General features: G+C 54.7%; 1 protein-coding gene across 2 annotated transcripts in view; it reads right to left on the bottom strand.

The window, feature by feature from the left end:
- SYNJ2 (synaptojanin 2) overlaps positions 1-11,935 on the bottom strand; it is a gene marked incomplete at both ends in the record, with an annotated part of 83,618 nt that extends 71,683 nt beyond the window's left edge. For both annotated transcript variants that reach the window (XM_084228279.1, XM_084228280.1), the window contains one exon: positions 11,809-11,935. In XM_084228279.1, the coding sequence (XP_084084405.1) occupies positions 11,809-11,935 (127 nt within the window). The remainder of the gene's footprint in view (positions 1-11,808) is intronic.
- Between the last annotated feature and the right edge of the window lie 2,055 nt (positions 11,936-13,990).

The raw sequence follows: 13,990 nt of genomic DNA, 5'->3' as shown, positions 1-13,990 counted from the left end.
GAAGAGCCAGAGGGAGGGGGCCGCTCAAACACCCACTGCCTCCCACCCAGGATGTGCCAGCACCAGTCTCGCTGCCCAGCCAGCGAGGAAATAAGGAGGAAGTGGGTGGCCAGCTGCAGGCCACAGCTGAAAATCATCTGTGGGGCTGGGGTGGGCCTCTCCAGGCTCCATCCCTGCACACGGACAGGCCTGGGGAGAAAGCCTGAATACAGGCTGGTCTGCTGGTCACTAAGCCTTCATAGCCTAGATTTTTTCCCTTAAAAAGAAGAAATCAGGTCTTAAAAAGATATGGACACAGTGCTGAATACACTGTGGCAGAGTCAGGAAAACTGGTGGGGAGGGGAGGGAGGCAAGTAGGGGGGCTGTGAGGGGGAGCAGTGGAGTTCTTGCACCTTAGAAGGTGCAGCCTGGGAGGGTGGCCATGGCCCCCACCGTCCAACAAAGAACAAGAATAAAGCACAAAATACCCAAATGCTTGTGCCTTCTCTATAGACATGGAGGTGGTGGGGGCAGGTCGCTTAGGACAATGTTCATGGACCAGACCACAGGTCCCAGCCAGGCCACCAGCCCCCCTGAGGGAACTCCTCCTGGAGCCAGGCCTGCTGTGTCACTTCCTCACTCGACAAGGCTTTCAGCGCCCTTCCTGTGACTAACAAATTGGGTGCAGAGCCTGGGCCTGGCCCAGCAGGAGCTGCTCCCAGTTCGTCAGTTCTAGGGGAACTGACCAGTCAAACCAGTTTCTCAGTCCTTTCTCCCTCTCTGCTTCCTTACTCCAGTTATCACTCCACCTGAATGCCCCTCCCAGCCCTGCTAAACCTCACCTCAGTGCTTCCTCCTACACGAAAAAGTCTGATTTCCACACATGTGCCCATGCACACCTCTTTAGAAGCCATGTAGTGTGACCCACATCGATCTCCTTATGCTATGTGAGATGTAGGGACAAGAAAGCTGATGAAAGGGGAAGCCATAGGCCCAGTTCACATTCCCTTTTGTTACTCAACCAAGATTCAGAGATTCTAGCTGCTCTAGACGATGCTGGGGAAACAGCCGAGAGGCAGAAGAAGCCTAGCTTCAAGAGGGAGCTGCCACCGCCTGGGGGTGGGATGGAGGCAGATCTGTGCAGGACAGCAAAGCAGAAGCTCTGGGGACCTGCATTGCATAAAGGGTCTCTGCTGCTGGGGTGAAGGGGTGATGAGCACCCAACCCTGGTTGGAAGTTCATCCAGGGAGAATGGAAGAGGGCAGCAGAGGCTGCCCACGGAGACCCGTGCATGTGGAAGGGAGAAAGGAGTGGGAGTTGGGTGGAGAAGGAGTCTTCACATGAGCCATGTTAAGAAGCTAGGAAGGAAAGAGAGAACTGTGAGAGCAAAGCCTTCCAGGCGAGAGGAGACAGGCAGGCCCCGGAGGGAAAGGTGGCCGGGCACGGAGCCAGCCCTGGAAGAAAGGTGGCACACCAGCTTGGGGCAAGCAGATCAAGTCCCTGTTTTAATTACTTTGATTGTAATGAAATGGGAAGCAAAATCATCCCCTCAGAGAGACGAGGTGTTGAAGCTTATGAAGATGGGAACTGGTCCTCCTGGAGGGCAGGAGAGAAATCTGACCAGACACACACAACACGACTCCAGGACTCCAGAGACCCATTATGAATTTGCAACGGACACGTCAGTATCTTGCTTTTCCCCAGCCACAGCACAAGGAGTGCGTGCGTGCATGAGTGCGTGGAGAAGGCCGGGAGTTCTGACGTTAAGTACCAGGGAGTAGGAGCAAGAGCCATGAAAAGACTGGAGAGTGTGTGCAAGAGAGAAACCATCGTCGTGGCTCGGAATCCAAGTGAGTTAAAGGGAAGAGGATGGTGGGGAGGGACAGGCGGTGTGGACAGGTGAGGAGTCCACAGACTGAGGTCGTGCTGGGCTCCAGAACTATCTCAGCAGGTCTGCGGGAACCAGCAGGCAGAGGTAGGGAAGGCTGCTGGGAGCTGAACTTCCAGGTGGGATGCTAATGGGTGAGAAAGGAGATGGAAGACTTGGCAATAAGGAGGTGAGGCCAGGTGGATGATGCCAGCCTGAGGGCAGTGGCGGGGGGTGGGGAGGATCCCGGTAAGCCAGGAGCCCAGCTCTTCAGTGAATGACAGCATGGCTGGGTGGAAGGTGGACCCAATAGGCAGGTGCCCCAGGGAGGAGGAATGTGGCCTGGAAGCCACAGGGAGGCACAAGGGGCTGGGGGGGGGGGGTCTTGAGTCGTCCAAGGGGCGCTGGTGACCCTGAGATGCTGATGTGTGTTCTGACTCTGCCAAGCTCCTCCTGGCCAGCCTTCCACTCATCCGCCCTCCCTGCCTCTCCCGGAACAAACACCACTGCCAAGGCCTGCTCTCCGGAGAAGCTGGCCATGGGGAACAAGTACTTTGCTGCCTCTAATGCCCATCTCAACACCTTTGGGGGCTGATTGTGTCCCCCCCAATCCTGGCCTTGGCAGATGGGATGCTGTCCCTACCTCCTGCCCCAACTTCTAGCCATGGGATCCCTTCCTCCATCCCCCGGCTCCCCGCCCAGTTCCTGCCACTCTCTGTTGCTTGTGCCTCAGGCCCTCGAGCCCTGTGGCTGGGGCCAGAGCAGGTGTGTCCTCCAGGGGCCAAGTCAAATCCAGGCTTGTCTGGAAGCCTGTGTGGGGGTCAGGGGCCGCAGGCAGCCGGTGCCTGAGAACCAAAAGTCTCCTGAGAGAGGGCAGAGGCATGGGTGAGGGCACAGCTGCTGGGTCAGGAGGGAGGGATGAAGCTGAGTGCGTGCACTGTCTGTCACAGGGGCCTCCACGCCTGACGCACAGAAAAATGGAGCAGGAGAATCCACAGTCGTTCATCAAACACCAGCGATCAAGCTGGGCATGCTGGCAGGCTGGCTCCACCATTCGGCCACTTGTAGTTTTCCTTTGACAATTTTTCTGTTGGACTATTTGTCCTCCTCCCTCATGATGTACAGGTGCCCTTTTATATGATGACCCTTATCGGTTGCAAAGGGTTGAGTATTTTTTCTTTCCGGTGTTGCTTATATTTTAAGGACATTTATGGTGTCCTTTGATACCCTAGAGTTTAAAGATTTTTTGGGGGCCTCCCTGGTGTCACAAGGGGTTAAGCGTCAGCACTATGAAGCATCAGCAGCAACTGGAGCACGAGTTCGATCCACGGACAGGGAGCTGCCCACACGGCGCAGCAGACCTCTCCTGTCACACCCACTGCTCCCCTTAGCAGTGTATTTCAGTCAATCTGCCTGTTCTGCTCCCTACTCTGGCTCTGGTGAATCCTCTCACCACCCCTCCCCCGCATCTCTGGCCTACACCCCAGTTCTCGTATGCATAAATAAATCTTCAAAAAAATTTAAATTTGAGTCTAATAATAGTACAAAAATCAAAGTTTTTTGGTCCGTGGACTTCTACCTTGTGGCCCATGGCATCGTCCCTTTGATGCCCTGGCTCCTCCCCTTGGAGCCACAGGCCCCTCCCCTCGGGCCCACAAACTCCTCCCCTTTGAGCCATGGCTCCTCCCTTGTAATCCATGGACTCCAGTCCCCCCCCCCGCCCCCTTCCCCACCCGTGGTCAGGGAGAAAAGATAAGTGATACCACTATGCAGATGGCCTTGTTAGACAGGCCTAGCTCAGGCCTGGGTGACGACAAGTTGTTTCCAGCCCTTGTTTTCCAATATTTCTTCTTTATCCAAACCATGTAAATACAAACAAGCCCATTGTGGAAATGAGGATCCCTGGTCAGCTGGGTCAGAACTCGCAGCCTGCCCGCGCATCTGTCTGCCTCCCATCGTGCCTCCCTGCCAGCAGGAAGGTGCACCCAGCTCCCTCCACCTGACTTCAGTTTTGTTCAATGGACAGCAGAGGCTGCAGAGAACTGTTTCCTTTGCTTAAAGAGTTTTTCCAACATACAATATTTATCAGCCATGGATAAGAGTCACGCGAAGCTAAATTCATGCAACAACAGTGGAAACCAGACAAACAGAAGCACACATCCCTGACAAACCCCCCCTCCCCACCAGACGATTACAAAATGTTTTGCCATATGATGAAAGATACAATTTTTAGAATAACAATGTATATTAATGTGAATCTGCTAAAACAGCCACTAAGTTAGCATAGTTTCTGGTATTTTAATAAATACCCTACTTTGTGTTCCTAATTTAAGCCTCAATTGCTATTGTTTTTAATACATTTTTTGCTGGCTATAGGAAAGGGGCAAAATGTAGGCGAGATAATCTCATGCATTTTAATTAGTTCCCAAGCAGCCAATAAAAAAAAAATGTATAAATCAGATTCCTAGTTTAGCTCAGCCTTGGAGCCACACATTTCAGATTTTACCTTGCTAGATCATTTTTCCTAAGATTCAGAGTTTGGATAGTTTATCATTTTAACTAGGTATGTGAAGTAAGGGTGTTACTTATTTGCCTAAGCTTGATTTCACTTTTTTTTTTTTTTTTTTCCCCCGTTTTAAGACACAGGAATCTCAGAGTAGGAAAAGCAACACAGGCTATAACCCATTTGTTTTCAATGAGGATTCTGAGGCCGGGAGGGATTCACTAAATTCCCCTAAGACAAGGAATAACATGAAGAGCCAGAATTCAGATCTTTTCCATCGTGCTGAGAGGTGGAAGGGAAAAGGAGACAGGTTGGGAGGAGGAATCACTGGAACATTCTAGGTCAGGCCTAAGGAAAGGGAAGTTAGTTTGCTTTTTTCTGAGAAGAGATTACTGCTCCAAATCTGCAGAAAGTCTATACAAAGGCAGCTGCAGAGATAAGGGACTGTGTGTACATCAGCCCCCATATGCTCACCCTCACCCCACCCTTTCTTACATCTTGCTGGAGGCTGCACCATCACAGTCCCCCTCAGGCACCAGCCAGGCGCCCCTGCTCTCTCATTCCACTCCCACATTAACGGTCAAACCAGAAGAGCATTTGGGGACCCCAGTCCTGCTTTGAAGCACACCTGTTGACTCAGAGCTTGGCTTCAGACTTTGCCAAGGAGCAGAAGTGGCCCAACTTGAAGCCCTGTTCCTGGGGAGTGGACAGTTTCATTGGAAGCACACGAGAAAGAGTGGGAAGAAGAGCTCAGCCACTGTGGTCACACTGGACAGGACCCCAGGAGGCCAGGGTAGGACTTCAGGGGAGGGAGGAGGTACAGCAGAAATGGGCAGACATGCAGGAAAAGAATGAAGTTTTCAAACCCAAGATAGGCACAGGGAATGTTAGGGGGAAAGGATGTCCTGAGCTAGTCCCATACAGGCTTTGTGGACCCCACCCCCACTCCACACTAAAGCCATCAGGACATTGGGAAAGACAAATCCCGTCACCACCAAAGGGAGGGTGGCTGGGACCTGAGGGTGGAGTTGGGCAACCAGGTTGGATATAAAAACCAAATACGGGGGCCTTGGGGTCTCTCTGGCTCTGGCTATCGCTCGCCTCCCGGCTTCACCGCTCCTGCCTGGCGGCCAGCTCTGAGAGCGCCATTTTGGGATTCCAGATGGGCGGATCGGGTAGGACTCATTTAAAACTTTGTCTCCCACTTTTCTCCCTGAGCTGTACATTTCCTCATTTCCCCTTCCCTTGTCAATAAACCTTTATTAACCTTTCGCGTGTGCCTGCAGTAGAGCATTGATAAGTCCTTTTAAGAACGTGGGTGAGGACCCACAGTCAGGCACCCCGTTTTGTATCAGGGTTGCTCTACAACAGGAAGACAGGACACAGACCTTTTCATCCACACATTGAAATTTCTTTTTCCCTAAGAATGAGACTTTACTGAAATTGTTCTCTGGAGCCTCCGGCCTTTGTTCAGATCATGAGTCCACCACTAACTAGAGGTGCTCCTCAGGCAAGTTCTTCCTCCGTTTCTCCATGTGCAACATGGAGAGCGTTAGTACCTGCTTATTTTGAGGATGAACTAAGCCAATACCTGTTACCCGCTTAGAATGGCGACTGCAGCACAGTGGGGCTCCGAGAACGCTAGGTGTTTTTATCAAGCCGAACCAAAGTTCATTTCATCATCTGAAAATTCAAAACAGCTTGCCATGAACATCCATGAAGCAATGTGGCCTCAGGAAATGTGACTATTTCCGCAGATAAAGCGTCTACCCTGAGAGATTGGATAAGGCCGCGTGTTTCTTTAAAGGTTTCCACTGAAGGAATGACTTACACTGACATACAGAGCCCACAGTCTCCTTTCAGCAAGTCTTTGAAAACAATTAAGAAGAGTCCCTAACGCCCTAAGTGGACTGTTTGTTTTGGCTTTGAATTGGGCCCCTGCCCACCCACCTCGGCCTGGTAACTGCGGTGCGTCGGGGCTGCAGCCGACTCCCGGGGAGAGGTGGGCACAGCTCTGGGGGCTCTGCTCTCCGGGCTTCAGCTTCAGCCAGTGGGGACAGACACCCTCACCAGCCCGGCCTGGTTCTCCCCTGGAGGTGGGCTGGCCTGCCTGGAAATGCTTACGGCACCGTGTCACTCCCAAGTCGGTGCCTGAAGTGGTTCACCGGGACTTTAAGGACACCCAAGATGGGAAAAAAAATAGAAACTACTTCACCTCCCCAGCAAGGAGCTGAGCAGCTACAAGCCCAAAAGGAACCAGAGCGCCCAAGGAAGTCCCCAGAGGTGGGACCAGACGCACCCTGGTGGCCAGAGCGGCCCCGCCCGGCCATTTATTTTATGTTTTCAATCAAGCTAACCAACTGTGAAACAAAATATGTCCTACCCTCTTAGCTTGAGAAGAGCCCACCCATCCCCCTGCGTGACTAACTGGAAGGCCAGGTCCAGAAAGCGGCCAGCACGGGAGTCGCCCCCGCCCTGGCCCCCTTCTCTTACCACCTGCCCCTTGACCATCTGTGCTTCATGTGGCTCTGCCAGGGGCCCTGTGCAGCCCCTGAAGACACCCAGGCCAGCACGCGTCCACCGCAGCCTGCACACTTGCCACACACACAAGCACCCCTATACAACCCCCCCCCTTGCAGGGACACACCCCCCTGCAAGGCTGGGCCAAGAGGCCTTGCAGGCTGGGTTGGCTGTCATTGTAGAAGAGGTTCCGGGCTCCTGTGTCCCTAGGGGTGGTTCGAGGTGGGGCGCACAAAGCGCAGGTGGACACAGTCCCTTGGCCGCCTCCTCATTTGGGTGAGAGGCACTGGGAGGGCCCCTCTGGGTATGATCTAGGGTCAGCGCTGCAGCATCCCAAGAAGGGGACCCATGCCCTTCCAGGCTGAGGCTCACTCTCCCCAGGCACCTTTTAAGAAGGTACCTTGGCCATTTCTGTTGAGGTCACACTCAGCCTGTGGGATATAGTCGGAACATCCACACGCAGGTGCCCCATCAGGGAAAGGGAGCCAAGTCTGTCCCTTTTCACTTTGCCTGGCAGTGACCGGATTTGTTTCTCCCCAAAATTTACAGGGACAGGGCCTCCCTGGTGGCGCAGGGGTTGAAGACACAGTCCTGTCAAGCTCTTCCCAGCCACTGCAGCATGAGTTCCATCCCCGGCCAGGGAGCTACCCACATGGTGCAGCAGACCTCTCCCGTCTCGCCAGCTGTTCCCCTCAGCAGTGTATTGCAGTCGATCCACCTGTTCTGCTCCCCACTGTCTCTGTGAATCCTCTCACCCCCCACACCTCTGGCCTGCACCCCAATTCTTGTATGTATAAACAAATAAAATCATAAAAACAAAATTTACAGGGACAACCGAAACAGACCTGACATACACTGTAACCATCAATACTGGCACAGAGGAATCCATTTTCCCTCCACTGTGGCGTACAAGTGCTATTTTTCACAATTTAAGGTTAAAAGAAAGAGCCTGATAGGATATGAAATCAGGCTCCCAGATGGGACTGACAAAATCGACAGGGATGGGCAACACTCACCAGATTTGCGCTTTTGCAAATATTATGCTCAGCAAGCGATGAAGGAGTGGCCAGCGTGGAGGCAGACAGCCATGACTGGGAGCTGCTCAGGTGTCCCCGGTGGTGACCTGGAGCCCCCACTGGCCTCCCTGAGCTTCAACCCCTTCCCAGGAGAAAACACTCCATTCTCTCAGATTCTCTTAAGCAGGTCAAACTTCAAGTCACTAAACAAATAAATCCTGGCCATGAAGTCAGAGCAAGGTGCCAGGGTGATACCAGTTCACACAAAGCTTAGCTGGGCTCCATGAATGTCTCCAACGCAAACAGAGGACACAAGGGCCTCTCCGAACACAGCAGCTGGGAGAGTCCAGGCCTGTTGTTTACCTAGGACCTTAACCCCCAGAAGCCCAAGGGAATTTTGGGATACTTGCTAATTAACTTAATTAAATCTCACAAGCCTCCTTCCCATCCCTCCCTGCTGCCTGTTCAACAGCAAGCAAGGCTGCTGGGGAGACGGGTTCACCTGCTCCCAAATGCTGGGTGCCCCAGGGCTGATCTTCCTGAGGGGCTGTTGAACACTGAACTTGGGAATATTGGTGCTTGTTCTGAAAATGGATGGAATCCACACTCAAGAGGAATGTGTGTCTTCTGCTGGGCCATACTAAGTCGAAAAGAGACAGAAAGAGCAAGCACTTTTTTGCCCCAATGTGCAAATAAGAGTTGGTACACTCATTTTGGGTTGTGGGTCAGGAGGACTTACCGGCCTGACTTTTTGCCCCTACTGGAGAAGCTCCTGCTATTCAATCAAGTCACGAAGCAAATTTTATAGAAACCTTTGAAATAGGGGCCAGTATACCTGGCTTTTCTGCCTCTGGAATTCTGGTTCTCACTGACCCACTCTGAAGATAGATTCTCAACCTAATTCTTTCAGAAGCAGGAATGTGAGCGTATTCCCCAGGCAAGCGGCCTGCTAGCCGGCTAGGGGTTGGTCCCAGCTCCAGTCCCTTCAAGGATCATCAGGGTTTCCAAAAATTGGGACCCCATCCAAGCCCCTGACTGTGAAAATCCAGAAAATGCTCAGCAGTTGTGAGCTCTTTCCAGGGAGAAGTCTTTTCAAGACCCTTGCGGGGACAAGTGGGCCCATGGGCACAGGCAGGCCCACCTTGCTCTCCTGCTGCCCCCGCAGCAGTGGCAAGCATCTACCCGAGCTGCACAGAATTCAGGACCACTCAGGAACCTCCATCCACACAGGCATAGACTCTCCACCTAAGTCTCCTTGGCCTCTTGTTCCTCGTGAAGAAAGAGTCTAATAAACTGTAGCTGAAGGGATAAGTACCTGCCCCCAACGTGGAGCCTTCTAGGGGATGGATGTCAGGGCTCTGGCAGCTGCCACAGGAATAGTGGGCCCACAAGGCAGAGATGGCAACCATCTAGGAGCCAAAGGAAAGCATGTTTAACCTTGTCAAGGACAGGAAAGCAGGGGCCTCCCTGTTGGCACAGGGTTTAAAGTCTTAGCACTATCAAGCTATTGCCAGCCACTGCAGCACGAGTTCAATCCCCAGCCAGGGAGCTACCCACATGGCACAGCAGACCTCTCTTGTCTCCCCTGCTGCTCCCCTCAGCAGTGGATTTCAGTAGATCTGCCTGTTCTGCTCCCCGCTCTGTCTCTGTGAATCCTCTCACCCCCCGCACCTCTGGCCTACACCCCAGTTCTTATATGTATAAATAAATAAATCCTTAAAAATAAAAAAAGGAGGGCCTCCCCTGGCGGTGCAGGCGGTTGAGCACCATGCCGTGAAGCTGTCCTCGATGCCGGCCAGCTAGCGAGGGTCCCACATGGTGCAGCAGACCTCTCCTGACTCGCCTGCTCCTCCCCTCAGCAGTGTATTTCGTCAGTCTGCCTGTTCTGTTCCCAGCTCTGTCTCTGGTGAATCCTCTCACCCTCTTGCGCATCTGATCTGTATCCTGGTTCTTGTATAAATAAATAAATCTTAAAAAAAAAAAAAACAAATAAAAAAAGGAAAGGGAAGCAAAAAAATGCACCCTTTGGAACACAGATGGGAACACAGAGTTCAGAGACATTCTATCCTACCAAAGCACTTGGGACACTTTAAAAGTTTGAAACAACCAAGTTTGAAACATCTGCTTTCTAGTAACAGGAGCCTCTCACAGCCTTGCTCTGGAAGGCAACACCACCAGATGCTATGGCTGCTTTGTAAATAACAAGTACCACTTAAGAAACACAGGCTTTAAAAATTAAATATTCAGCCATGGTCGACTGAAAAACGAATGCTGGGTTAGGTGAGAAATGTGCACGGCATGAACTGCAAAGTGCCAGTCACCTGAGGTCACCCTCCATGCTGGCTCCAGTGTGCCACTGGGGACGTGCACTCAGCCCAAACTTAACTTCCTCATGGAAAATACGCATTATATTACTTTCATTAATCATTTTTAGAACTTCACTTTTGACAAGATAAAGTCTTCTCCAAGTGGCTTCAAAGGAACTCTGCAATGTGTACGCATCTGGCTTAGCGCTGTGCAAGCCAACTGAAGGACACTTTAATCTCTTTGATGAAGCAGTAGTTTTGTACCATAAAGTTAATCTCTCAGCTCTGACAAATGTGGCAGGAAGCAGACATCCAACATGGAATGGAAATTTCTGTGGTTTTCTTCCAAGGCCCTTGCAAATGACCAAACTTGGACTTTTCACGATTGAGGATAAATTGGAATAAATCTGATAATTTAATCCACCATTCACTGCACACTTGTGTGCTGAGAAAACTGGGACATTGTTTCAGTAATCGAATGACTGAAATCAAACCAGACCACTGGTTTGTTGTGTTAATGAAATGATGAGAGAAGCAGGAAGAAAGGAGATGGTCTTTGCCAGGCAGACACCTCACTGAAGGCCAGCCTTCACTGGGGGGAGCCTTAACTGGGGGCGCAGAACAGTGGGCACTTCCCAGTGCTCTGTGGGGCTGCAGCCCAGGGCAGCTGGGCAGCTGGCCACCATCTGCAAGCAGCGATGTGGCTCACAAGCTCAGAGTTGTAACAGTCCTCCCTGGGACTGCTCACTGTGGTGCTACCTCGACCTTCTCATGGACATTAGCGGCAAAGCACTGGGCCTGGCTCCAGGAAGCATGTCTGCCACCCGGAAACAGCCACATGGGAGTCATGGTGCTGCCTCCCCTTGGGCAAGAACGTTTCTTACCTCTTCAGGCCTGTTTACTCATCCATAACAGGAGGGTAATAATAGCTCTTCTTGTACACTGTGAGGATTACAGGAGGTGGGCTCCCAGTCCCCGGCACAACAGGCACGCAAGGCTCCCCGAAGGCCACGGGGGAGGTGGACGGGACCCTGGCTTCGGGGGCACCGCACGAAGGCACAGGGGCCAGGGAGAGTGTGCCGCGTGCTGACGCGTCTGGCCAAGCGCCTGAGGCCAAGGTGCCACCGGTGGTCTTCCCAGAGTCTGTGTTCCCGGGCTTTGGTCCCCATCCCCTCGGGGACACCCCAGCTGACACCAAGGGGCAACACTGGCTTCATCAACAGGTGCCAAAGAAAAAGCGCGCCAGTCACCCCTCGTCCTAACCTGCAACGCGGCCTTGAAAGGCAGCAGGGAATCTCCCGGCATTAGGGGCCAGAGCAGCCGCTCCGAGGACCGAATCTCCCAGCCCCAGCGCCCCTAAGGGAGACCCCCAGAGGGGGCAGCGGGCTGCGTGCGCCCCCAGCCCAATCCGACAGCTCCCTGGCGTCCCGGACGCCACTTCATTCAAACCAGCCCCCCCTGCCCCGCGCGCCCCTAGGCCCCGGCGGCCCCGCGCCGTCCCGTCCGGGCCGGTCACCTCGGGAAAGGGAGGCGCCCCTCGTCTGAGCCCCGGCAGCCGCCGCTCCCCGCGGGCGGGAGACCAGGGGTGGCGGCCGGGCCCGGGGGCGCCGCACTCACCGAGCGTGGCCACCGTGCCGGCCTCGAAGAGCAGGCAGTCCCCGCGGCCGCGCGCCTCCAGCAGAACGCTGCTCGCCCCCGCGCCCTCCAGCCGCCCGAGCAGCCGCAGCCCTTTGCTCAGCGCCATGGGCGCGGGGGCCGCGTCCCGCCCCGGGGCGCGCCGCTGGCCGAGGCTCCCCGCGCTCCGGCAACTTCCACGAGTTTCACTTTGCGCCGCCGCGGCCGGCCGGGCGCAGGCTCCTCCCCGGCCGCCTCCCGGGCCTCCTCCGCCCGCGCCGCCGGGGCAGGTGAGCGCGCGGCCGCCTCCCGCCGCTCCCCCGGGGCGCGCGCTCCCCCCAGCGGCGAGGCAGCTGCGCGGCCGGGCAGGGTCGGGGCGCGGCGCCCAGCGCGCGGGGAGCGCAGCCCGGGCGCGGCCCCGAGAACGGCCTCGTCGGCCGGGGGTGGCTCCCGCGCGCCCCGGTCCCGGGGGGGCCCCGCGCGCGACTGCTCGGGGCAGCCGGTCCCGGCCGGGGCCGCTGCTAGGGAGGCGGATTCCGCACATTCCTGGGCGCGGGGGCGGAGGCCGTGCGGGGCGCCCTGGCGAGCCTGGGAACGCCCCAGGATGCCCACGGCCTTTTATGGGCAGCCGGGCCTGGCCGGCGCCGCGGGGCTGGAAACCACCGGGGGCGGCCGGGTCCCTCCCGGGGCCGCCCAGGGCGCTCGGTCAACTTCGGCCGAGCCCCAGACGCGCTGGCGGAACGCGGGGTGATGGGGGAGCCAGCGCCGCAGGGAGGCAGCGAGGATGGAGTTAATTCCCACGCGCGAGCCTCTTCCCGGCTGGCTGTGTGCGACAGCGAGGGCGCCGGCCCCCCGGAGAGGCTGGGGACCGATCGATCGGCGCTGTGTGGCCCCGGAGAGAACCGAGACCACGATCTCCAGGCGGCCACTTACCAAGTCACCGCGATTTCTCGGAGGGCCCGGCCGAAGGCTACAGCACGGGCGCCGGTCACAGCACCTTCCCAGGGCACAGTTGGGTCCCCAAACCAACCTGGTTCCTCACGCTCACACCGTCCTGCTCCCATGGAGAGCTGAAGACTGGCTCAAGACATTTGTCTCTCAGGCATGTTCCAGAAGGTTCAACGCCACGCAGGACACTGTGACACCCTTGCAGACATTCAGCGATGACCGGGAGTGACCAGACCTTGCATCCTCCGTGGACAACCTCCCAGTGAAGATTTGGAGAACAAAATAAAGGTGAATCCCCACAGGGATTCAGATCATTCTTGAGTCTTCTGCTCCTTCACTCACAAACCCAGCTAGGATGAGTGAAATCCCAGGCGGGATGCTCATGAGCTGTCAGTTTCTTTTTCTGCAGGAGGGAGACACTACTTCCTCACCTGAGGTGCCCATTCAGTGAGGCAGAGTAAACTTTGGCTCAAATTTCCTTTCCTTTTAACTCAAAGCTCGGGGCCTCCCTGGTGGTGCAAAGGGTTAGGACGCAGCATTATGAAGCACTACAGAGCTACGCACAGCCACTGCAGCACTAGTTCCATCTCTGGCTTGGGAGCAACCCACGTAATGCGGCAGACCTCTCCTGACTCTCCTGCTGCTCCCCTCAGCAGTGTTTTCAATCTTCCTGTTCTGCTCCTCACAACGTCTCTAGCAAATCCTCTTGATACCGGAATTGTCAGGCCTAGTCTCCCAGCCAGGAACGGATCCCAGGCTGCAGGGCAGTGCTGAGCCCCAGCCACTAGACCCCCACGGGTTGGTGTCTCACGAAGCCTCAGCAGGAACTTCGCAGACTCTCAGGCAAGCAAGCGAGAAGAGGCAGGTTTGTTTAGAAGAAAAAGTTTATTGAGGAGGAAAAGAGCAGAAATAAAGTGGGACTCCCAGGCCAGGGAACCAGGCCTGGAAGGGGCAAGGAAGCCAAAGTGGAGTTGTGTCTCAGGGAATATACACCTTCTTTCCCTCATTATTCTAAAGCTGCCCCAGTCTCTTTGTGATTGGTTAGTTCCCGTCTCTCTCACTTAATTTGATACTGAGGGGGGATCTTCACATTCCTTATCTAACAGCTTTGTCTTTCCCCATTTGTTGCATCTTTATCTTTATGGCCCAGTCCTCTGGATGGGCATCCCTGCATTGACGTTAAACAGCTGCCCTTCTAAGTTGTCCATAAATTAAACCATTCTCCATTTCTCCACTC

Source organism: Talpa europaea, assembly GCF_964194135.1.
Source record: "Talpa europaea genome assembly, chromosome: 2".
NCBI classification, from domain to species: domain Eukaryota; kingdom Metazoa; phylum Chordata; class Mammalia; order Eulipotyphla; family Talpidae; genus Talpa; species Talpa europaea.
Note: the sequence above shows the minus strand (reverse complement) of the source record. Positions and strands in the feature narration are given on the sequence as shown.